This window comes from Lonchura striata, chromosome 5 (assembly GCF_046129695.1).
Source record: "Lonchura striata isolate bLonStr1 chromosome 5, bLonStr1.mat, whole genome shotgun sequence".
Classification (NCBI taxonomy): domain Eukaryota; kingdom Metazoa; phylum Chordata; class Aves; order Passeriformes; family Estrildidae; genus Lonchura; species Lonchura striata.
In genome coordinates, this window is record NC_134607.1 from 69,417,072 (window position 1) to 69,439,822 (window position 22,751).

The 22,751-nt window shown below is 43.5% G+C and overlaps 1 protein-coding gene across 2 annotated transcripts in view; it reads left to right on the forward strand.

Annotated features, from left to right (window-relative positions):
- The window catches only part of PRKCQ (protein kinase C theta), a 53,453-nt gene that overhangs the window by 3,960 nt on the left and 26,742 nt on the right, over positions 1-22,751 (forward strand). Inside the window, exons 2-6 of one of the 2 annotated variants that reach the window (XM_021530938.2) lie at positions 12,698-13,087; positions 14,254-14,379; positions 18,657-18,856; positions 20,068-20,128; positions 21,696-21,858. In XM_021530938.2, the coding sequence (XP_021386613.2) occupies positions 14,262-14,379; positions 18,657-18,856; positions 20,068-20,128; positions 21,696-21,858 (542 nt within the window). In that variant the 5' untranslated portion in view covers positions 12,698-13,087; positions 14,254-14,261. Of the gene's footprint in view, positions 1-12,697; positions 13,088-13,723; positions 14,380-18,656; positions 18,857-20,067; positions 20,129-21,695; positions 21,859-22,751 lie in introns of those variants that run through there. The other variant, XM_021530936.3, reaches the window with a different exon arrangement.

Below are 22,751 nucleotides of genomic sequence, written 5' to 3' on the forward strand. Positions count from 1 at the left end.
CAATGATTTGGGTCAGAAGGGATTTTAAGATTATCCAGTTCCACCCCCTGCCATGGGCAGGGACACCTTCCAGTAGACTAGGTTGTTCCAAGCCCTGTCCAACCTGGCCTCTGACATTTCCAGGGGTTCTTAGTGAGAAATCTTCATTCATTTACCAAAATATCACCTCCTGACATAGACAGGGAACCCAAAGTGATGAAAAAGATCAGTTTTCATCCAAGGTTACCAGACCATGGCCAGTTAAAGGAAAGTATTTGGCATAATGTCTAGAGGAGAAAGATAGAACATCCTCTATGTTACTTAAAGAAATACTAAAATTACATTAAAAAACTTTTTTACTTACCACATGATAATTATCAGCAAATATGTCAGTGGGAGGACTGTCTCCATAATTAAAACTTCCCTGACAGGAGAGGGGGATGAGACCACACATGAATCCATAAAAATAAGTTAATTCTACATACACATATGCATTCTTACCTACCATGTGTATGAGTGAAAGCAAACTTAGCAAAGGTAATGGTGCATATGGGAGTAGAAAAGGTGAAAGAAGGGAATGAAAAGAAGGGGAAGGTGTGTAGCAAGATTCCACCTGTTCCTGGGCACACTGACCTGCTCCCTGGTAAGGGGCAACAACAGCAGGATCTAAGCTGGAAGCAGCAGGGTTTACAGACTCAGATGGCTTTAGAGGACAAGAGAAATGAAGGTTTTCCTTCCCAAAACATGGAAGATGGTCAGGGTTTTTTTAAGTTCTTTAGTGGAAAATATTTTGATCCACAACAAAGATGTTTTGATTCTGAACTGTTATGGTGTCTTGTAGGAATTTAGTTAAAGATGATCTGTGCATTGCCATTCTGTTGTTTCCTGGGGCTTCCAAAGTGAAACATGACATCTTCATGTGGTGCAGAAAGGTGTTGGCTCCCTCTCCACTATCCATGGCAATACTGATAAGAGAAGATGTGGACCTGTGGATAAATCTGGCTGGCAGAAAGAATGAGGATATGTAGGAACCTTATGGACGAGTCATTATGATTAGTTTGCTTTATCAAAATACTTCAGACCCTATAGCAAAACCCATCACTTTGCTTCAGAATATATCCATATTTTTTAGTTGAAAGAAAGTGATTCTTTATGCTTGCTAGAATTTTCTATGGCAACAAAAAGCACTTCTCACCACCTGCTGCCTGTGGGTTTCATTATTTAGAAAGGCAGGAAAATGATGTTTGAAAATGATGTTTGATCCCAGACATAGGTAGCAACATCAGGGAGGGTGTGAGTGTGCCTGCAGAAGTGGACCCCTGAGCTGAGGAGGTGGTCTAGACATCAGATTCATCAGGACTGCAATCTGAGGCAGGAAAACACCTGAGTGAAAAAAAAAAAAAAACTAAGAGAAATATGGTAAGGAGATGGGTATAAGATAAGTCTATGGCGAGACGAGTGAGTGGGGCTGGAGCAGCTCATACAGACCTCCCTCCTGCAGAAGGATGAAGGTTTCAGGTACAGATTCGGCTGTGTTTAGGTCTGGCACGTGTTACTGAAGGGCTTTGGTGGTAAAGGCATGGCTGGTGGAGCAGTGGGGGATCAGTGCAATGTACAGGAGCAGCCTGGTCTCGTGGAAAGTGTCCCTGCCCATGGCAAGTGATCTTTTAGATCTTTCCCAACCCAAACCATTCTATGATTCTGTGACGTATGAGGCATTTGGAAGATCCAGGAAGAATACAGCAGACAGCTAAAACCCTGAAGAACAGCTCTAAGTCAAGCTCAGATTCCTCCTCTGTCATGGGAGGGTTTGTGATTTATCTTCAATAAAATACCCCAGTGGTATTTTATTAAATAAAATACCGCCCACCCAGGCCAGGAGTGCAATTCCTGCCTCAGATGTCATTGTACCACTGGATGAGCAAATAATCCCAACAAGCAGAAGGGCTGGCACACCACTGTAGGTGCACCCATTTGCTGAGAGTGTGGGTTTAGTGTAGCTCATCTCAGGGATGCAGGGATTGAGCGTGAAAGAGGATTCTCAAAGCAGACTGCTCGTAGGGCTTGGGCTGAGTTGTTTTGTGAAGTTATTCTGGGTTTTTTTTTTGTGAGTAAGGAACCCTTCTGACAAATGTACTCTTAGATCTGGGCTGACAGCAAGGTTTTTCTTGGGTTTAGTAGGGGAATATTTTATCTCTGTCTGTCCTCACTGATGCAGTAACTCATAACTTTGTACCCAGTTCTTTCCTTGGGATCAAACACACAATATCAGTTGCCTCATGTGGGCTAAATGACTGTTGGAGAGATCCGAATCTATACAAACTGCCCAGATATGTGGCCTTAATTTTATTTTTTAACAAAAAAAAAAAAAAAAAAAAAAAAAAAGAAAAAAAAAAAGAAGCCAGAGAGAATTGTTAGAGGGTGGAGGTAGAATTATCATGGAATCATTCATGGAATCATTGAATCACAGAATGGTTTGGGTTGGAAGGCTTCTTCAAGATTGTTCCAACCCCCCTGCCATGGTCAAGGACACCTTCCACTAAACCAGGTTGCTCAGATCCCGGCCTGGAGCCCTTCCAGGGTTGGGGAAGGAGATCACACACTCTCACATAAAACTGGAGTGACTTTCCTGAACCATGCAGGTGTGTCCCAGCTTTGCCTGGCTACAAGTGAAGCCCTGATTCAGCTTGGTCTTGAAATGACCCTGTGATTTTGTAAATAGCAGGTGACAATCCCCAGGGATACTCAGGGACAGGATGGCTGTCAGATTCCCATAGGGGCTAAAATTTGGGATCACCTGGTGCCATAAATCCACCGGAACCTGACTCCAGATTGTGCTGGGAGCAGAAACTTCTATTTTCTTTCAAATCTAGACTTACACATGATTAATTTTTCACTCGGATCCCAGCGTTTTCTTCCGAGGAGGTTTTGGTTTTGGTCATTTGACTTTGCTGTGCAGTTTCTGTGTGCTGGCGAGGCTGCTCCCCTTTCTCACCTAAATCAGCAGCAAAATCAGGGGCAGCTGAAGGGGGAGGAGAACCTGAGTGAGAGGGGAGGCATTTTGGGGCTGATATGTTGAGAAGAGAAAGAACAGCTGAGGCTTATGGAGATCTGCTCTGACTTGTGAATGGGATTTGAAAACGCTTATTCCCAAAAAACAAAGAGACAAGTGCAGTTGTGGGGGTCACTGGTGCTTGTCTTGAAGGACTATGCATGTGTTGAGGGCTGAATTTACCCAGGTTTTCCCCTCCCACCCTTACAGTAACACTTGCTATTTGTGTTTTGATTTACAGCACGGGTGAAATAGTAAAAAATGTGCATCCTCCAGCTTCCTTTTTCAGCTCCCCTGTTCCTCCTCCCCCCTCATGGCAGGGGAGGGTGTCAGGATAGCTACAGACATTGTTATTAGAACAATTAAAACACTGGTTATGTAAATAAAAACTCCTGTGAACAGCCCTTTTTCTCCCTGTCCCCCCCTCAATCGAAAAAAGGTGATTCTCTGCAAAGTATTTTGTAGTGAAATTGGAAAGGATGGCGTTTTTACCAAATCTCCTCATGAGAAAATTCAATTATAGAGCTCCTGTCAGTTTTCCCAGTTCCTAGTCATTAGCATTGTCCTTCTGCCTTATCTGTAGACCAGAATCACACCCATGGAAAGTAAATAAAGGTTTCAGTGCATTTTGATTCAGCCTGTTGTGCTTAGGAAGAGTTGTAAACCATCCTGTCCTCAGCTTTTATTTTTGTTTTTTTTATGTCTCTGCAATACCCGTGTTAGCTCCTGGGGGTCTCAATGCAGAACACACATCCATGAGCTGATCTCTGAATTTACTCAACTTCTGGCAGGTGAGAGCCATCCCCTCTTGTGTCAGCAGCTGGCATACCAAACACACACACCTCCACATGAACCAGGCTTCCCCCAGCCCTGGGGGAAGGAGGCATTTGGGGTCAGCAGCGTTATGTGCAGTAAATATAATTTGCGCCATTCCTTGTATGAAATATGTAATATTGGATACTTGTTAGATTATGCCTGTTTGTATTAGTTCCCCCCCCCCCCCCCCCCCCCCCCGCCACCTTGCAGGTGAGACTGGGTGTATATGGAAAACTGATTTACAAGTAAAAGGATGTGGCTCTGCCAGGAGATGGACCATGGCTGGACTCCAGGTGTTGATCATCAGTGCTGATCGTCGCATGAATGGCCCGAGGTGGATCTCATGGAAATCCTCAGACAGATCCATGTGAATGCAGCCTTCCCGTAAAATCTCATCAGGGATTCACCTACTCCAGACACTGAATTATTCCTCCTCATCACCAAAAAAGAGAAAATCTTATTAACCTGTAGACTCTGAATAGAAGAAAGGACTGATTGCTGAAATCTTGGCCTCAGGTGGAATTTTCCCTATAAAACCCGCTTGTGCCAGGATGTAGGTGTGTGGGCATAGGGGGAAACCTCTCCTGAGGCTGACTCCTTGTGGCACACCCAGGGCCGACCCCGGGCTCAGCACTGTCTTTTTCTGTGGCTGGCTAGATAGAATTTGACCGCTAATAAAATTATTTTTTTATTTTTAATCTGGCTGAATAAATCCTCATTTATAACAGCAGGAATTGGAGCCATTTCAGTCAGCCACATGGAGATAATGGAAGTTGAAAACCCAGCAGATCTCTTTCTTTCTGCTGCTTGTGAAGGGGCCTGGGGTGAACAGTCCACATGCAAATGTGTGTGGAGGAGGTAGGAGAGTGGATGAGAGTGGATGTCTAAAGCTGGGTGTCAGGAATTGGGTTTTTTGGGCGAAGAGGAGAGGGAAGGGGCCTTCAGTGTGTCCCAGTTTGGGATTTTGTGAGTGTACCTGGGCATCTGGGTGTGTGACTGAGCTTTTTTCTGGCCACAGTGGTCTGTGAGGAGGAGCAGCACATTCCCTGGGCTCTGAGCTGGGACAGTGATGCTGAGGTGAAGCAGATTTTGGCTGCATGCTCATGATTTAGCTTTTCTCACACTGTGTAGACGAACTCATGAAGGTTTGCTTAAGCATCCATATAGTGACATTAAAACAAAACAAAAAAAAAACCCAGAAACTAAATTAGAAACTAAAACAACAACAAAACATCCCAAAAACCTGATTCTTACCACATCGGTCTAAAATTAATTTTCTCTATGTTTTCTATTTCATTCTTCATACCACTGGTTGTGCTGTATCCCTCCCAGTCAGGGAGATAAGTAAGGGCAAAAGCACAGAAAGAAACTGGTGGATAAATGATGAAGTTGATGTGAGTTAAATGGCGAGTGGAGTGGGAAGATATGGAGAGCTGGAAAGTCTCCCAGGAACTGATCTGGAGCTCTGACACAGAACAGGACACCAGACTATAAATGGGAAGAGGACTTTCAGCATAACTGGAGCCAGAGCTGCTTTATTTAAGCAGAAGAGCAGTTTTAAATTGAGTATGACTGAAGGAGAGGAAATGCTATATCAGAGTTTATTTAAAGAGGTTGCTGGAGTCCAGAGGTGTTGGGAGTGGGAAAGAAACAGAAGGTGGAGTTGGGATGGTGCTGACAAAAGATGGAACAGATGTGGCACCTGAAATTGGTGGAAGCAACAACATCAACAACAAACTGGGGGTGATTGTGGGGAAGCCATGGCAGCAAAAATTGATGGAGCAGAGAATGAAGGCAGAAACTGTAGGTCTGCCAACATCTGCTGTGCAAAACAAAGATTGACTCCAATATATATTTATGTAATTATATTTAGCAGAATAAACACGAAGCTGCAAAGGTGTGGAAAAAGCTGAATTACCTGAGGTACCCCTGGTGCTGTTTGTTGTAAAACGGGAGCTGGGCCAGGTGCTCACAGGAGCAGAGATTACTGAAGACTTCTGGGAGGATTTTGGGCAAGGAGGAGGCAGCTGAGGGCTGTGGGCCAAAGCTGGGCTCATGGTGTTGGGGTGCCTAAAATGTATGTTCAGACATCTTTTTGCAGTTCCTGTCTGCTGAGCTTGTTAAAAAACCATCCAGTGCTGCAAAGGAGTGAGGAGGAAACAGTAATTCTCTTTAAATAATGGTGCAAGATCTGGAGAAACATGGGACAATCCAAGATCAAAATTATTTTAGGTCAAAATACACAGAATTATAGAATGGCTTGTGTTGGGAGGGACCTTAGGGATCATCTGATTCCAACCCCCTGCCATGGGCAGGGACACCTTCCACTGTCCCAGGTTGCTCCAAGCCCCATCCAGCCTGGCCAATATCTCCAAGGCCCATTTTGTCACACAGAAATCAGGTGTGCATGTCTGGTGTGGACTCCAGTTACCATCTGAGTCTCCTGTGACAAATTTTCCCATTTTTTGAGGAGTGTGTGATAACACCAAGCACAGAAGAAGCTTCACTGCTGACAGATGGCCAGACAGATACCTCAAGGATGAGGTAGACACAGTCTTCTGGGTGGCAGAAGGGTGAAATGCTCTTTTCCAGCCCAATATTTCTGTAATCCAGGGTCCAAATAACCTGAGGAGATTTCTGGATTAAGCAAAGAACTTAAATACCTCCTCTGCTGAATTAGGTTCATCACAGCATGAAACTGTGCCTGCACAAGGAAGGATGTTCATAACTCTCTACCCCTCTTCGGGATTTTTTTTCTTTCTTTTTAAGAGAAAGAAAATAGAAAATAGGTGCAGATGCTGGCACTGTCAGGAAGTCAGTGCATTAAAAAACATCCTGGTACACGATGGTGAAGTATTTAAGGAACACACCACCTGTGTCATTAAAAAAAGCACTAAAAAATACCAAAAAGGCCAGAGCAAGAAATCTGTGAACCAGTGCTAAAACCATGCAGAAATAGAGAAATTGCTGTGCTAATGAACAAGAGGCAAAAGGAAAGGACATCTTGTAGCTACATCTCAGCTTGGGATATTTGTATTTCCCACATTACATTGAAAAGCTCTTGAAAGAATTTTGTGTTCAGTGTTTTTTAAACAGTGCTCTGCCACTTCTGGTTTGGTCAGTGTTTGTTAGCAGACAATTAAAACCTGAAAATACAGTATTAAAAATTATAGGTAAGTACAATAGGGATAATAGATTTGAAAACTTTTCTTCTGAGCTTGTGTGGTCCAGGTAAAAATATTTTTTTACAGAAAAAATATTTTTTTTTTACAGAAATGAAGTGATATAGGAAAATAAATTAACCATAAGTTTTCCAAGAAAATAAGGAAACAAAATTGACAAGTTGCTCTTATTACACTGGACCCCAAAAATGCACAAAAAAAGAGAAAAGTTTCACAAAGGAGAGTAAACTAAATGGTTGGGCATTTTTCCAACAGTACAAGGGAGAAAGATTGCTTTGTTTCAGCACCACACGTGACAAAAATTCATTAAATGTAAGGAAAAAAAAAGGGATCTGACCTGGCTTCAGGGACAGGACCTAGAGGGGTTTAATCCAAATAAAGATTTGGTGGGTCTGCTCTGCTTCTATTTCCAGTTTGCACAAATAACAAGGGTTTCAGCTTTAAACACCCTGCCAAGGTAGATAAATTTCCATCGTCTGCTGGAAAACAAAAGGCGTGTCTGAGAGAGAGTCTTCTGGTGTAAGAATTTATATCCTATGTGAGCAAATTAAAAAGTGCTCAGGGCTGTTTCTGTGCACTGGACCCTTTTTCCATTTCTAAGCACATTCCAGAGTGGATGGTTTTGGTGTGGGGTCCTCACCCAGATGTTTTTCACTGTCATCTCTGTTAGACATGAACACATCAGCTCCTGGATCAATCCCTAAAATCTGTGTCCTTTTCACTGCACAGCTGAACATCAGTGCTGGGAGTGCCCTTGGCCATCTTTGTGTGATCATGGGGCAGAAACAGCAATTCCAGGATGGGTTTGGCTTTATTTGAAACACTCTCTTTGGGATGGGAAGATGCACCCCTACAAATGTTTGTATCTCTGTGCTGGGTGTTCTGGGAGCTGGGCTGGCAGCCCATATGTGCAGTGCAGTTGTCTCTGTACATTCCTCTGAATCCACCCTTAACCTCTTCACAGGCAGCCAGGCGACCATTTCCCAGCCTCTTTAGCCCAACCTAAAGGCAGTTGCTGCACACCACCCCCACACATCACCACCATCATCATCACCATCATCATCACCATCATCATCACTCCTCCTTAGGACAGGCTCCCACATCCCTGAAGGGTCAGTCAGAACAGGGGGTGGATGCAGCTGTAAAATCGCTGGTCAAGCAGAGAAAAGAGAGGTTGCTCTCAGAGAAATCTGCTCTAAAGAGACACCAGGCTGTGCTGGAGGAGATTGGGAAGCTGCAGCGTGACAGGGGGGAAAAAGCTGAACGAAATCCTTGGGCACAGCCTGTGTTTAGGTCAGGTTGAAGGAATTGTTGCATGGAGACCCAAGGGAATAGCACAGCACAAATTCCCTGGTTTTAAGGCCCAGCTATACGTGTGTCCCTAGAAATGTTGAGGATTCCATCCTAGAGTCCATGGATGGATGTAGTGACCATTGGCATTCCCAGCAACTCTTCCTGCAATTCCCCAGTGGGATGGACACCAACCTTTCTACAGCTGTAAATCTGTTCACCTGTGTTAACTGCACTGTGGCTTAATCATGCTTAAGGTCTGAAAATAGACCTGAGGCTCTGTTCTTGCCTTGTGCACCACAAATGCAACAAAGGAAAACTCCTGAGCTCATCAGAGTCCAGAGTTTGTAGGGTACATATGGGAGATAGGTCCTGTTAGCAATACACACCACTCACTCCAAACTCAGCTTCACAAGACAACCCAGAGGGTTTTAAAGAGAAATATCCATCCCTGTGCCTGACACTGGTCCTAGGAAAGCCTGCAAGCCTCATTTCCAGAGGGGAAAGAAATGCTTTGCCCGGGTCTTCTGCATCTGCAAGTGATGGGAAAGGGTTTGTGTGGGGAGCATCGCCTCTGTTTTGAAATCAAGTGGTTCCAGGAAGTTTTGGGAGGCTCTTCAGTTGCATGGAGTCTGGTGTTGTACCAGTCCCATCAGAGACAGCTCGTCCTGGCTTGTCTCACTCTCTCTCTCCAACACCTTTGTGAGATGTTGAAGATGGGGTGGCTGACTACAGAGAGAGGGAAAATCAAAGGGCTCTGCAACTTCCCCTCCTTTCCCTCCTCTGATTCACATCCTTGTCAAAAGATGTGTGAGAAATGTTGGATGGCATCCAGAGGGGTTCTGAACTTCCTCCTTCATGGGGTTTGATCTCCTTTGAAATAACAGCTGATGGGGGACCCAAAATGGGTCACTTGGGGGAGTTATTTAGATCCCCGTTCCCTCCTGTTTGGTCTGTGGGATATGAGCAGTCAGGAGATGGAGAAAGGGACTTCAGCCATCCCTACTGATGTTCAGTGTTGCTCTTGAAATCTTCAGGAAGGCTTTGAGGTGTGTAATGCTCATGTGCAGGTCTCCACCAACCTTACAAACAGATCTCTGCAGGGTCAGGACCTGCCTTTTTTGCTGGGAGATACCTTGGAAAAGAGGTGAAAGAATGTTCATACCCTCCAGCTATAACTCCTGGATCCTTTCCCTCTTAGTGATGCTGATCTGGAGATTATGAACTCGTTTTGAAAGCAGTTTTGCCTCAAAAAAAGGAGAGAGAGCTGGAAATGTTCCCTCTGACCTTGAGAAAATGACAGTTTGATGACATGAAAAAGTAGCATCTCAAATCCAGAAATACTTCCCTTTTCAGTTGGCCCTTGTTCAGTAAATTGCCATCTTTACTGTGTCACACATGCCTCCATTTTCAGTCAGTGAAAGGCAAAAGCAAAAATCCCATCACAGGCAGCTGTCCTCCAGCCAGATCTTCTGCTGACTGGGAGCGGGAACTCATTTCTTCCTCTCTACTTAATCACAATTGATTAGGGATGTTAAGGAGTTTTTTACTTCCTAATATCATCTGGGAATAATTTCCATATGTTGCATTATTCCCCAGAGTGGGCAGAGCTCCCTAAAGTGGGGAGCAAAGTGGGGTGCAGCATTGCTGAACCCCAATTATGCCGTGTTTAATGTTTCTCTGTAGGAGAGGTTGCAGGTGGCCTCTTACAGAAAGCTGCATTTCATCCTTGGTTCCCAGATATCTCACAGGATCCTTTCCACTGGGAAATTAAGCAGATACTCTCCATATCCAGTGCAGCTGTTTCTGGTGTTAAATTAAACTGCTGCTATTACAGCGAGCCGTGCTGGAGCTGAATTGTGTTGTTGCTTAATTGTTTATGGCCATGGATGCCAGCCAAGTAGCAGTCCTGTAGTGGCAAACGCTGGAAATCTGACCTGGAAAACAGATGTTTGGGCCAAAGCCAAGGTGGTTTCAGGAAACAGAGTGTGGGAGAGAAGAGAGAAAAGCAAGAAACTAGTTATCTGTCTGATTTATTGGGCAGGGTAAAGAAATCCACCCCAGAGCAGAGCACTCACACGAAGCTGGTGCAGCAGTAAACTCTGGTTTTAGCAAGCTTGAGCCAGCCTTTGCAAGGCTTAGAATAAGGGCAGCTGTTGGTTTATCAGTGCTGACTCTTCCTGTGCCAAACCCATGTGCTTTGCAGCTGGTGGAAAGTTTTCACCTGTTTGCTGGAGGCTGCAGAGCATCTCCTGCAGTAAACTGGTTTATGTGAAGTTCCAGCACAAGTCTCTCAGATTTGATACATTGAAGGCATCCATTGCAATTTTAATGGTTTGAGGAATCTGATCAAAACCAGATCTTGCGGTGAAAGTGCTTCCCAGGTATTCCCATTGACTCTCAAAGGAGGGAAATCTCACATTGGTGGTTCCAGATCTGAGGGCACCAACTTCCCTCTGTTCCTCTCTCAGGAGCTCAGGTGACTGCCTGACCTGGGGTTGCAGATGCTGCAGACATCTGGGTCTTGGTGAGATCTGTCCCACTGTGTCTTCACAGAACCACAGGCTGCTTGAGCTTTGAAGTGACCTCTTCTTGTCCCCCTCTCCTGCCCAAACAGGGACACCAGGAGCTGCCCTGGATCATGCCCAGATGGCTTTTGAATATGTCAAGAGTGAAGATTCCATGACATCTCTGGGATACCTGATCAGGAAGTGCTTGATTGCAGAGAGCCAAAATCTGGTGTTGCACTGGAGGGGAGGGAGGGAACATCCAGCATTTAAGATGAAGGAAAGTTTTAAATACCACTGCTCACGGAGCTGATCCAGACCTGAACTGGTGTCTCGTAGCACATCTAAGCTATGATTTTTGGAGCAGTGATAAGAGTATTTATCAGCACAAGATGCTTTCACAGTTCTACCTATGTTGTGAATACATTGATTTAATTGAAGTGTGATGAATTGCACCTCAAATATTTAGTCCTAATTTTATTTCTTTAGTACCTGAGGCAGTAGTGCCACCACATTTTATTGCTGATGAGCCATCAAAAGATCTTTGCAACACTCATGTTCTTAGATGCCCAACACACTGACTAATAATTTTAAGTGGCACTCTGAGCTTTTAAAGGTGAATTTGGAAAGTCCTGGTAAGGGAATGCTTAACCCCTTGCACTTCCCCTGTTTGGGGTACAACAGGTTCCTAAAGCCAGAGGTGTAGGAATTAGGGATTTGGAAGAAGATCATAATTTCCTCTTGCCCAGCAGTGACCAGAATTGGTGGAGTATGGTAGAGAGGACATTTCTGTTCACACACAGAAGTTCAATGAAGGTGTTTTGGCTGTTGGTTTTAGTATCTGCCAATCTTTAGCTTTCCACACTGATGCTACAGAATATACAGCTCCTTGAAATTCCCCTCTGCTTCCAGAAACCCTTTGATTTGTTTTTCCTTTTGTCTTTAGACTTCATGGGCTCTTGTTTTTTGAAACAAAGGAAATGTTTAATGTCTAATAATAAATATCTGCATTGCACAGAGAGGGAAAATATATATACATATATATACATATTTTTTTCCACTGAAGAGATTGTTCCCTTCTTAATTTGATCAGGTTTCTCTGCTTCTAAAAGTTGAGGTAGAACTTTTAGCCTTTTCTTGCCATGGAGCACTCAAAACCCACTCGCTGTACTTCTCTGCAGTGCCACAGGTCTAGCTGTGCTTGAGGATCTATCTAAATATAAGTGGCTCTCCAAAGCAGCTTCATCAGGCACTTGGCTAATGTGAAACATCCTTCAGAGATGATGCCCTCATCCAGAGGAGAACAGGATTGTTCTGATTGCCTGTATCCAGCCCCACCTGGTGCTTTGCCTTTCCCACCAGCTTTTGTGACTTTGCAGAAGCTCTGATGTTTTCCTGGTCGAGGGCAATGCCACATGCAGAGATCCATTACCTCTGCATTCCTAGAGATACACAACAGACATGAGTCACAGGACATTTTTTTTTTTCTCTGCCCCACGTTCCCTTTCCCAGAAACCTGGTGGTTTTCTTCTCTTTTGAGTGCAGTATCCAAGAGAGTTTGTGAGTTTTTTGCTGTTTTCCTGAAAACGCAGCCTGGTTGTTGGCTAACACACCCAGGAGCTCAAATGGGAACGAGAGTCTTCAGATGCTGTTTATTGTATAAATTGGCCTGATGTAGAGTAGATAATTTAGGGAAACCTTCTGGGAAGGCAAATTCTTTGTCAGAGAACACGGACAGTTGGCTTCATGAGCCATCTGTGTCGGAAAATGTTGGAATGTGAGTGCTCAGTGCTTATGAATACTCAGCCAGAAGATTTGGTTTTCCAGTCCCAGCAATAACTGCAGCAGTTTGTCTTTGTTTTATAAAACAGGAGGAAAGAGAAGATCTCATCAGACCCAGGATACAAGTGGAGCAGCAAGCTGCTGCAACCTGGCCATGCACTGAGGAAAAGTTGTTCTGGGTTTTGTAGCAGCCCCAGACTTTTCTACGAGGGGCTGATGGAAACTCATCACTCCACACTGCTGGGGAAGAGAGAAGACACTCAGGCAAAGGGTTACATCTTGGTTCCTCAAGTTTTTCTCTCTTGATGGTCTTGCCTCCTGTGTCCTTGAACAGAGAGGCAGGTTTTGAAGTCAGCCTGGCCAGAGGAGCAGTTATTCCTTCAGCTGAGAAAAGCCTTTCCATGTTGTCCACAACAGTGATGAAAAGAGAAGCCCCTCTCAGAGACTGAACTTATCTGTCAGGAAAATACCATTTGCAGGTAAGAAGATGTTATTCCCAACAAAAAACATGGAACTTCTTCCAAGTGAGGCTAGAGAAGCTTCCCTTCAGAAAGATCATTTTTATGTGTAAAATGCAGAAGAGACTTGGCTGCATCCCACACCACGAGTCATTCATCCTTTTGCTGTTGTGCTTGAACAATGTGTCGTTGTCAATATATTTGACAGATAGCAGCTGGTGATAGCACTGATGGCTTTTAACTCTGGTGGTCCAAGACAGACATCTGCAGCTGAGTTCAAAGTGCCTCTTGCTCCCCATTGACTGGAGAAGAAGCCAGGAATGACAAGCTCAGATGATGAGACAAAAGTTGGGTGGTAAATCCCAGTTTTGGGCCCAGATGGTGAAATGATGGGCATTAGCTACAACAGTTAATAATTTTTGGTTTCACTAAATCTTCTCTCTGAAGGCTTTGAAAGACCTTGTAGAGAAAGTCTTGTAGTGTTTCAACCCAAAGGCTTCGTAGTGTTTCCTGGCACCTTGATTGTATTTGTTTCTGTTTTCAGCTGCTCAAAATAAATCCTGAGGTGCCGTTTTTTCTGGTGGGGTATTTTGTTTCACTGTCTATACAGTGTGGTTCATATGAGCTGAGCTTTCTCTTTATAGCTTCACTTGTGAATATGGTTCAGCACCCAGGAATGCCTGAGCTCCTTTCCATGCCGTATATAAATAGTGCACAGCTATTTCACAGTTTCACGTTCAGCTTGCAGGCTTCCAACAGTATACCCAAACCCCTCTCTACTCCCTTAGCACTCAGCTTCTTGATGTGACTCAACATCAATTACAGCAGAGGTTTGTCCCAGGCCAAGAAAGCTTTGATTTGTGACTCCTGTGCATTGTCGCCCTCGTTCCCGACGGTCGGCGTGAAGTCAACAGCGCCCAGGGCTGCTCCTGTGGGTTTTCCCAGCCCTGTGATGAGTTCAGCTCCGTGGTTAAGCCGACAGCTGAGTTTCAGTACCTTGGGCACGTCCAGCAGCGCTGGCTCAGTCCGTGGAAGGAAGTCAGAGAGGCTCCAGCTGGATGGATAACTAGCAGAGTTGGTTTTTACGCTAACTCCGTCCCGCTGCCCGACGGAGATAAGGGGCTGGTCAAAACCAGGGCAATTTTTAGACTCTCTCCCAAGTGCTGCCTGTCTTTTGTTTGGCACAGGACTTGTCATGTCTCCCTTCCTGCGTATTGGTTTGTCCAACTATGACAGCGGCCCTTACCTGCCGTCCCAGGGGGAGGTGATTAACCCCTACTGCGCCGTGATGGTTAAAGAAGCCATGGAGTCAGGTAAGTGTGGGTGGGGGCTTCTGTAAGTCGTGTCTGTGCTTTTCTGTGTCATTTCCTGTCTGCAGGTAACTTGAATGAACCATAAAATTGGCTTGGAAGATACCTCAAAGATCATCCATTTCCAACCCCACTTCATAGAGATTTATGAAGCCCTTTGTCTGTCCCAGCACAGTGCAAGTTTGGGTTTGGCGTGGTCTGCAAGGCAATCTGATTTTAAGATGATGCCAAACAAATCTGTATCTTCAATTTGAGGATATTATCAGCTGCATTACAAGCCCCAGCATGTGACAGAGCAGATTAGCCGAGCTGTATTTGGTTTCACCCTTCCACGACCAGTTGTTGGTTCGTCAGTGGGATTCCAGACAGGTGAAATCTGAGTGAGCTAAAATATTCTGTCAGGGCCATCTTTGTTAATCACTTTTTGGGGGGAAACTGACAGACCCAGCCACTTCCATAATTAAAAATAAAAAAAAAAAAGACACTCAAACAGCCCAGTCTCTGCACAAATAGTTAATTTATCTGTGTAATTGCTGTGTTGTGTAAAAGATTTGAAAATGAAAACTCCTGAGAAGCTGTTTGCTGTGTCTGAATCTATGGATTGTTGCACATTTATCCTGATTGAACAATACTGATGAGTCCTTCTTCGAAAAACATTTATTATATGTCTTATGCATTAAAATAATTCCAGTGAAAGGATGAAAAGTTCTCCAGTTATGCTTTTGAAGAATCATGAAGAGCAAGACCTTCAGTGTTAGGAAGTTAGTCATATTGGCTGATATTTTTGATACATTTCTAATTTGACTGCTGTGATTCTTTGAAAAATAAAATCCACTCAGAAATCCCTACTTATTGAGAATCCCCATGACTGTAATCCCCAGAGGATGTTAAAATAGTTTTAAAAAATTAGAATTTTAAAATAGTTCATTATTTCACTGGGGTTCCTTTTTTTTTAAGAGTCAGCATTTATCACATTGAACTTTGTCTTGCTTTAAATGATACTTCAAATAATAATGGAAGATTTGGTGAATGGTAAATTCAATAGGAAAGAAAATACTGTATGACAAGATATCCCTAAGATCTCACTTTTATCAGAAAATACCTTCTATTTTAGCTCTGTGCAGAGCTTGGCTGTTTGCTTTAATGAGGCTTTTGAAAGCCATAACTCAAATTGAAATTTGTGTCAGTTCAAAAGTGAATAAAACCAACTTGGTCAGAACAGACCTGTGTTTATTTGTCTAACACAGAGCTGAAAGTGTTTTCTGGTATCCAACAAACACAAAAGTATTTTCTAACCTTTGTGCTCCTTGGAGTCAATAATCATTATAATAATTATATTTATTTTCATTATCACTGTAATAATTATAATTTAATTATTATAAAAAATACTCTACCAACAAGAAAAAAAAAATTGTCTTTGAGGGAACTTTTCTCCATTAGTGAGGGCTGAGCATAGGAAAGTGACTTTCTGCTATTAGGAGATTTCTGTTTGCTGGGATGTAATTTCATCTGGTGATGCCTCAGAGTGTGGTGGGACAGCCAGAGGGACTCATCTCGTCAGTGAACCTCCTGGGGCTGATTCACCTCAGACTCCCCTCCTGGGGTGGGCTGAAGCACCCGTGGGAGGTGTTGACATGATGGAAGGTGTTTAAATGTGTGGATGGACAACTTGACCTTAGGGGGACTGAGAAAAGAGAGGCCACCATGGAATTCATCGGCCCTGTAATTCCCAGATACTGATGTGTGAGCAATTCCAGCCTGAGGAGCACATCCATGCTGAGTGTGATGAATCACACCCTGGAAAAGCCCCATGCTCCCCTCGGACCAGACAGACCACTCAGACCACTGACGTGCAGGGAGATGAGCCCGACTCCAAATTCCAGGAATGCTCTCCATGACCATCCCAAGGAGCTGTCATGTTCTAACAGGCTTCAAGAAGGCTAAAGGTCTCCAGACACATTAACTAAATATATTTGAGGTAGAATCATGGAATCACTAAGATTGGGAAAGACCTCCAATAGTGACAAGTCCAGCTGTTAATCCAACACTGACAGTTCTACCCCTAAATTGTGTCTCATTCCTGCTTCATGATTATTTTTCTTTTGGTCATAATTTATTCTCCAGCTCCCTGGTTTGACAAAGCAATTGCTACTCAGTTATAATTGGATAAAAAAAAATTAAAAATTAAAAAGAACCAAACATATATATATATATCCTTGATATTCAAATTTTGGCTAAAATTTTGACATGACCAAGTAGGAGTGGACCAGCTGCACAGCTGGTGAGAGATGCAAATCATCCTGGCCTTCTGCTGTGACACTTGGCCATGGAGAAGTTCTGCAGGGCAGAAATGATTGTTGAGCAGGGCAGGACATACCTAAGTGGTCAAGGCAAAGGAGCAACCTGGTCTAGTAGAAGTTGTCCTGCCCATGTCAGGGGGATGGAACTGGATGGTGTTTGAGGTCCCTTCCAACCTAAACCATTCTGTGATCTATGTTTAGCACTGGCAAAGTGTGGGTTTTTTTGGTTTTGGTTTTGTTTGTTTGGTTGGCTGGGTTTTTGCAAACAGAACAGTGGTAGATGATAAATGTGTTTCCAAACACAGGGAGTTTGATTTTGGGTTCATGCCAAAGGCTGTCCCTTGTCCACCAGCATAACGAAAAGGTCACTGGTCCCCAGGGATCCGGGAGTGATGAGCATCCTCTGTGGGCACAGGGATGTCACAGCAAGACCACAGTGAAGAATTTCCAAAGTTCTGAATAGACCTTGGGCAGCCTTTTACATTTTTCTACTTGCTTATTTTGTAAAAGAGACTTTGTCACATTATAATAAAAAAAAAACCAAACCAAACCAAACCAAACCAAACCAAACAAAACAAAACAAAACAAAAGAAACAAAAAAAAACCAACAACAAAAAAAAACCCACCCTGAAAACCAAACCACGCCTTCATACATCTGGAGGTATTGCAGTAATTTATAACTGATGACAAAATATTGCAGAAATTCTATGTGTCTCTGAGATATAAAAAGAGTCTGCCCTTTAAAAGTGGTTTCTGCCTTCACAAGCCACCTGGCCGGGTGCCATTTTGCCACCTGCCTTGGTGACATTTCCTTCATGAAGGCTTCTGCTCTGTGTTTGAGCTCAGCAAAGCCTCCAGGAAAAGCTCCCCCAGCCACAGTGTAAGCTGCTCCCCGGGAAAGACAGTTGCAATTTTATTTTTCAGGAACCTGGGGTTAGATTAATCCCTGGCAGAATTCCACTGCTGTCAGCGGGGACGCACCAGGGGTGACTGGCTGCTCCCATATATCGGGCAGTTCATTCACATTCCAGGGTTTGTTTATTTAAGCCTGCTGTCCTGGAGTGCAACACAAATGAAAGCACTTGTTTTGCAAGTGCCTGTGTTTCACATCTGTGGCTTTTCCCCTGTTGCAGCAAAGAAATGATAGTACTTTACTGAGACTTCTGGTTTCCAGGATGCTGGAAAGTTTATGTTTTGTTGTTGTCTCGGATTTTTTTGTGTATTAGTCCTCTCATTTAGGGAAAAATTGTCTTCAGCGCATGTTACCTTCCAGCTGCACATTCTTTTCCATCTGGGATTATTGGAAATAGCACCAGGGTCTTTAGACAGGGGTCACAGGTCTGCTGCTTTTTTTCTCTTATTCCTTCAGCTTCAGCATTTGATGGGTTGAACATTTTCAGAGGCAAACTGTGGTATAAAATTTACCTTGTGTAAGCATCCAAGACTTTTACAGGGCTGTGTGAAGTAAAAGTGGCTCTGTGAGATAAATAAATCTGGCTGAGACTCTTTTCAGAGAGACCCGGTTAGAGAGAGCCCTCTGCAAACCTCAGATTTTTTTACCCATCACTGTATTAAGATGCTGTGAAGAAAGAGGAATTGAAGCATTAGGGAAAGTTTGCTTCTTTCAAAACTCTACATGCCTGTGGGATGGTTACAGGTCTGCAAGACAGTTCATGTTTTAATATCCCTTAGTTGTCTACTGGGCTGGACATTAATCCCAAAGTGCACCCAGCTTTTTTGGGGTTTGAAACAAGCCTGTCTCATTTTGCAGTGCCTTGGGACAGGTGATAAACAAGGTTATTGTCTGTGATGGGATTCACCTGATTAGAAGTGGGTGTTTATGATGTTGGAGTCAGCATTAGAGATCTCAACAGAACTGGTGGAGTCAAGTGTGGAAATTGCCTTTTTTTAGGGTAGAAGTCTGTATTTGGTCTCATGAACTGCCCTCACTGCATGGATTTGTGTTCTCCCTCTCGACAGAGAATGGCCAAGTGTATGTGCAGAAGAAGCCCACCATGTACCCACCCTGGAACAGCACTTTTGATGCCCACATCAACAATGGCCGGGTCATGCACATCGTGGTCAAGGACAAAAGTGCTGAAATGGTCTCAGAGACCACAGTGGAGCTCAAGGTGCTGGCAGAGAGGTGCAAAAAGAGCAATGGGAAGACAGAGATATGGGTGAGCATCACTCTCTCCTCCTGCAGGATGTGTTTGGGAGCTGCTGCAGGGTAAAGGGATGTGTCCTTGTGTCTGTGCCAGGCTGTGGCTCTCACCAGCAGCACGATGGGTGCTGGCTGGAATAATGTTTTGAGACTACTTGGGTGTGACTTGAGGGAGAGACTTGTCAGAAGAGAAGAGCTTGGCACTTTTATTTTAATTGAAACCTGCCCTGTGCTAGTGAGGATCCTGCTTCAGGTGAGCTGTGCCCACGTATTAATCTTTGCTGAGGAAACCCACTGGGAACAAATGTTATTATGATTGGCTGAATGTGAATTATTTTATGTTCTCTGGGAAACAGCTTTAAAAATTTTATCTAATATCAAGTAGCTGATTCACAGCTGCCCGAGTTCAGAGTTATGTCAGAGCAACTCCTTAAAAATCACTGAAGTTATGGTGAGGTAAATTTGTACAGTCTTCACAAGAATGCTAAATGTAAGGTTGTGTTCCCTGCCAGTCCAGGGAAGAAAAATCTTGTCAGAAATCTTAAAAATGCAGTATCCAACTTATACATTAGTCCAGTGGATTCAGATTTCCAAAGGCACTTATGGATGATGGGTCAGGTAGGTGGGAATTGCAAAGTTCAAGGGGGAAGGCCCCAAAAAATGCCTGAATCACACAGAAAGAAGAGGTTGGAAGAGACCTTCAGGATCATCGAGTCCAACCCAGCCCCAACACCTCAACTAGACCATGGCACCACAATAATAAACTTGTAGCATCCCTCAGGCTGACGGTAAAGAAGTTAGACTTGCAGAACTGAGTGCCTAAAAGATTTTAGCATCACCTGTCTGAAGCTGGCTGGGGTTTTGGAACTGCTCCCACCTTCCCCTTGCAAGATCTATTGGGAACAAGTTTTCTGTATAGATAGTGGTGGTCCTAATTCGGTGTCTAAAAAGCTGCCTGCATCTTCTGTGGTTTAATCCCATTCATCTCTCTTATCATGCTGCTGAGTGTTTGATGTGAGGTGATCAACCCTCTTCTCTCTGCAGTTGCTCCTGCCCTATCTTGTTGCCTCACGTGGGTATGAGCAACCTGAAAATCAGCATTCATTGCTGTTCATCAGTTCCCTCTGGGAAAAGGAGATCGCTTGAAAGTCATCTGAAAAGATTTTTCCTTCTTTGAATGGCTGTTTAATGGACTTTTTTTTCTTGTTTTTCACTTATCTCAACCAGCTAGAACTGAAGCCTCAAGGGCGAATGCTGATGAATGCGAGATACTTCTTGGAAATCAGTGGCAAGTGATTCTGTTTGTTAATTTATAGCTGTGATTTCTGGGCTGTGGGGCACACATGGTGTCATCACTAAAAGCAGTGCCAACGTTATTACTGACTGATCCATAACAACAAACATAACTGCTTGAAACAAAACCTCCAGAAAAGTAATTTTTATTGTGCGGTGACTATTCTTCTGTGATTTGCAAGGCAGATTTTTTGGCTGGTTTACCACTAAATGGCAGATATTCCCATTAGGCTGAACAAGACAGAACAGATACATAAGAAGCCAGCTCCTTCTGAAATCATTCTGCTTTATGTACTACAAGAAATACATTGAGGGGCTGGAGCGTGTCCAGAGAAGGGAATGGAGCTGAGGAAAGATCTGGAGAACCAGGAGAGGCTGAGGGAGCTGGGAAGGGGCTCAGCCTGGAGAAAAGGAGGCTCAGAGGGGACCTTGTGGCTCTGCACAAGTCCCTGCCAGGAGGGGACAGCCGGGGGGGTCGGGCTGTGCTCCAGGGAACAGGGTTGGATATTAGGAAAATTTCTTGTAGAAAAGTCTGCATTCTACTTTGTTGAAGGAAATGGATTTAATTCAAATGCTTGGTCTTGTCCTCCCATCTTTGTTGCCAAAATTCTCATATCCTCAGGTGTAGGGTGAAGCTGTGAGGTGCAGATATCTGGAAGATGCTTCCATTTATAGAAACAGAGAAGCACTGCAAGCAGCCATGGCCATGCTGATGTTTTCTTAACCATCCCTGCCTTTAATATAGATTGGACTGCTGTTTGTGTGTTAAAAGGTGTTAGGGAGGCCGAAGCATAGAAAATGCAAGTTGTGTTTCTATAACAAATATCAAGATCAGAGCACAAAGGGAGCAAGTTCCCACAGGTCACCTGTGATTCACTGAGCAGTGCAGGAGTGAAACAAAAAATGAGATTGATTTTCTGTGTGAATATCAGATTTCTAGGCACAAGCGTGTGTAGAAGTGCATGTGAAGGTGGAATTGGTTTGTTTGCTGTCCCAAAAAGTTTAAATAACTGTGAATTTCAGCAAGGGCACGGCAAATAGCAAAGCAAGTGTTGGCATGGAAAAATAACAAGAAGAATATCTTCTTATATAAATATCTGCTTACTGACACGTATATGCACGCAGAAAGGATTCTGTTAAATACCTATAAATATATACATATATATACATATACATGTGTGTTTGTGTCTATATATCAGTAATTATTATTTTTTTATGTAATTTCATCTTTTTTAGGGTGTACTTCTTCAGTGCTGTACAATGTCAGGGTTTTATGATTAAATTACCTCTCCTTGGGAAATTTTTTTTCTAGATTTCAAGAGCTGTGTTATGAATAGTCAAGAGAGCTCTGTGTTCCAAGTCTCAAGTCATTTTAGTGTAGGAATGGTAGATAAAAACCATCCAAATGAGACTTTTGTCAATTTCATAAAATTATATTTCTTTGAGTATTCATTACCATGAGTGAATCATCAGCTTCAGTCATGTAGTATTTGGGCAACTGAATTTTTTGAAGGCACCTAATCAGGACAGGGTTCACTTAATTACCTTTCCTCTCCTCCCAGATGCAAAGGACCTGGCTGACTGTGAGACTGAAGGCTTCTTCTCCTTGCACCAGCGCAGGGGAGCCATCAAACAGGCCAAAATCCACAACGTCAAATGCCACGAGTTCACAGCCACCTTCTTTCCACAGCCCACCTTCTGCTCCGTGTGCCACGAGTTTGTATGGTAAATGGAAAAGGATCTGTGCTTCTTCTCCTTTTATCCCCAGGGACCAGTTCTGGTGTCCCTATGGCACTTGGGAACGTGGCTTAGTGTTGGATGTGGCAGATCTGGGTTAATGGTCGGACTGGATGATTTTAAAGGTATTTTCCAACCTAAAAGATGTCACTGTCAAGGCAGGATGGGCATGAAGAGACTCTGATCAGAAGGCTGTGAGAGTAAAATTCCGGTTTATTCAAAATACCCTGCTCTTTTATATAGAGCTTTGTGAGGACCAACTCCATTGGTCCTGAAGTGAAAACAGCCCACAGCATTGGTGTAAACTGCTTGACACACAGTGATAGAACGTGACTATAAACAATGTGAATAACAAGAGAGATAAAGAATTATTTACATTCTTTTCCAACTCTTTCCCGGGCTTCTGCCTGGATAGAAACTCCTGTTTCTCTCTTTGACTGAATCTAAGACCCACAAAAAGATTCTTTGACTGAATCTAAGACCCACAAAAAGATTCCATGATTCCCTGTTGAATACCTGTGCTCCTCCTTTAAGACCCTTGGCATCTTACATGTATTGTGTCACTTTAAGGACGTGGTTTGCAGTTGTAATTCCAACTGTGAAAAATTCCCCTTTTTAATTTATTTGTTTACAAATATTTTTGGGTTTGGTGAAATGCACAGGCATTTCTCATTGGTCCACTTTGATGTTTGGACATCATGAAATTCAGGATGCGAATTTGTGCTGAAAAGGCTGATTAGATTAAATGAAGATAATTAAATGAAATAATCTCTACAAAGGGTGATAAAAAGCAAAGCAATTTTATTCTTCTTTGATAATTATTGCTCTCCTTTCTTCTGCTGAGGCTTTTAGACATCTCAGGGTTAACCATTGTTCTGTTC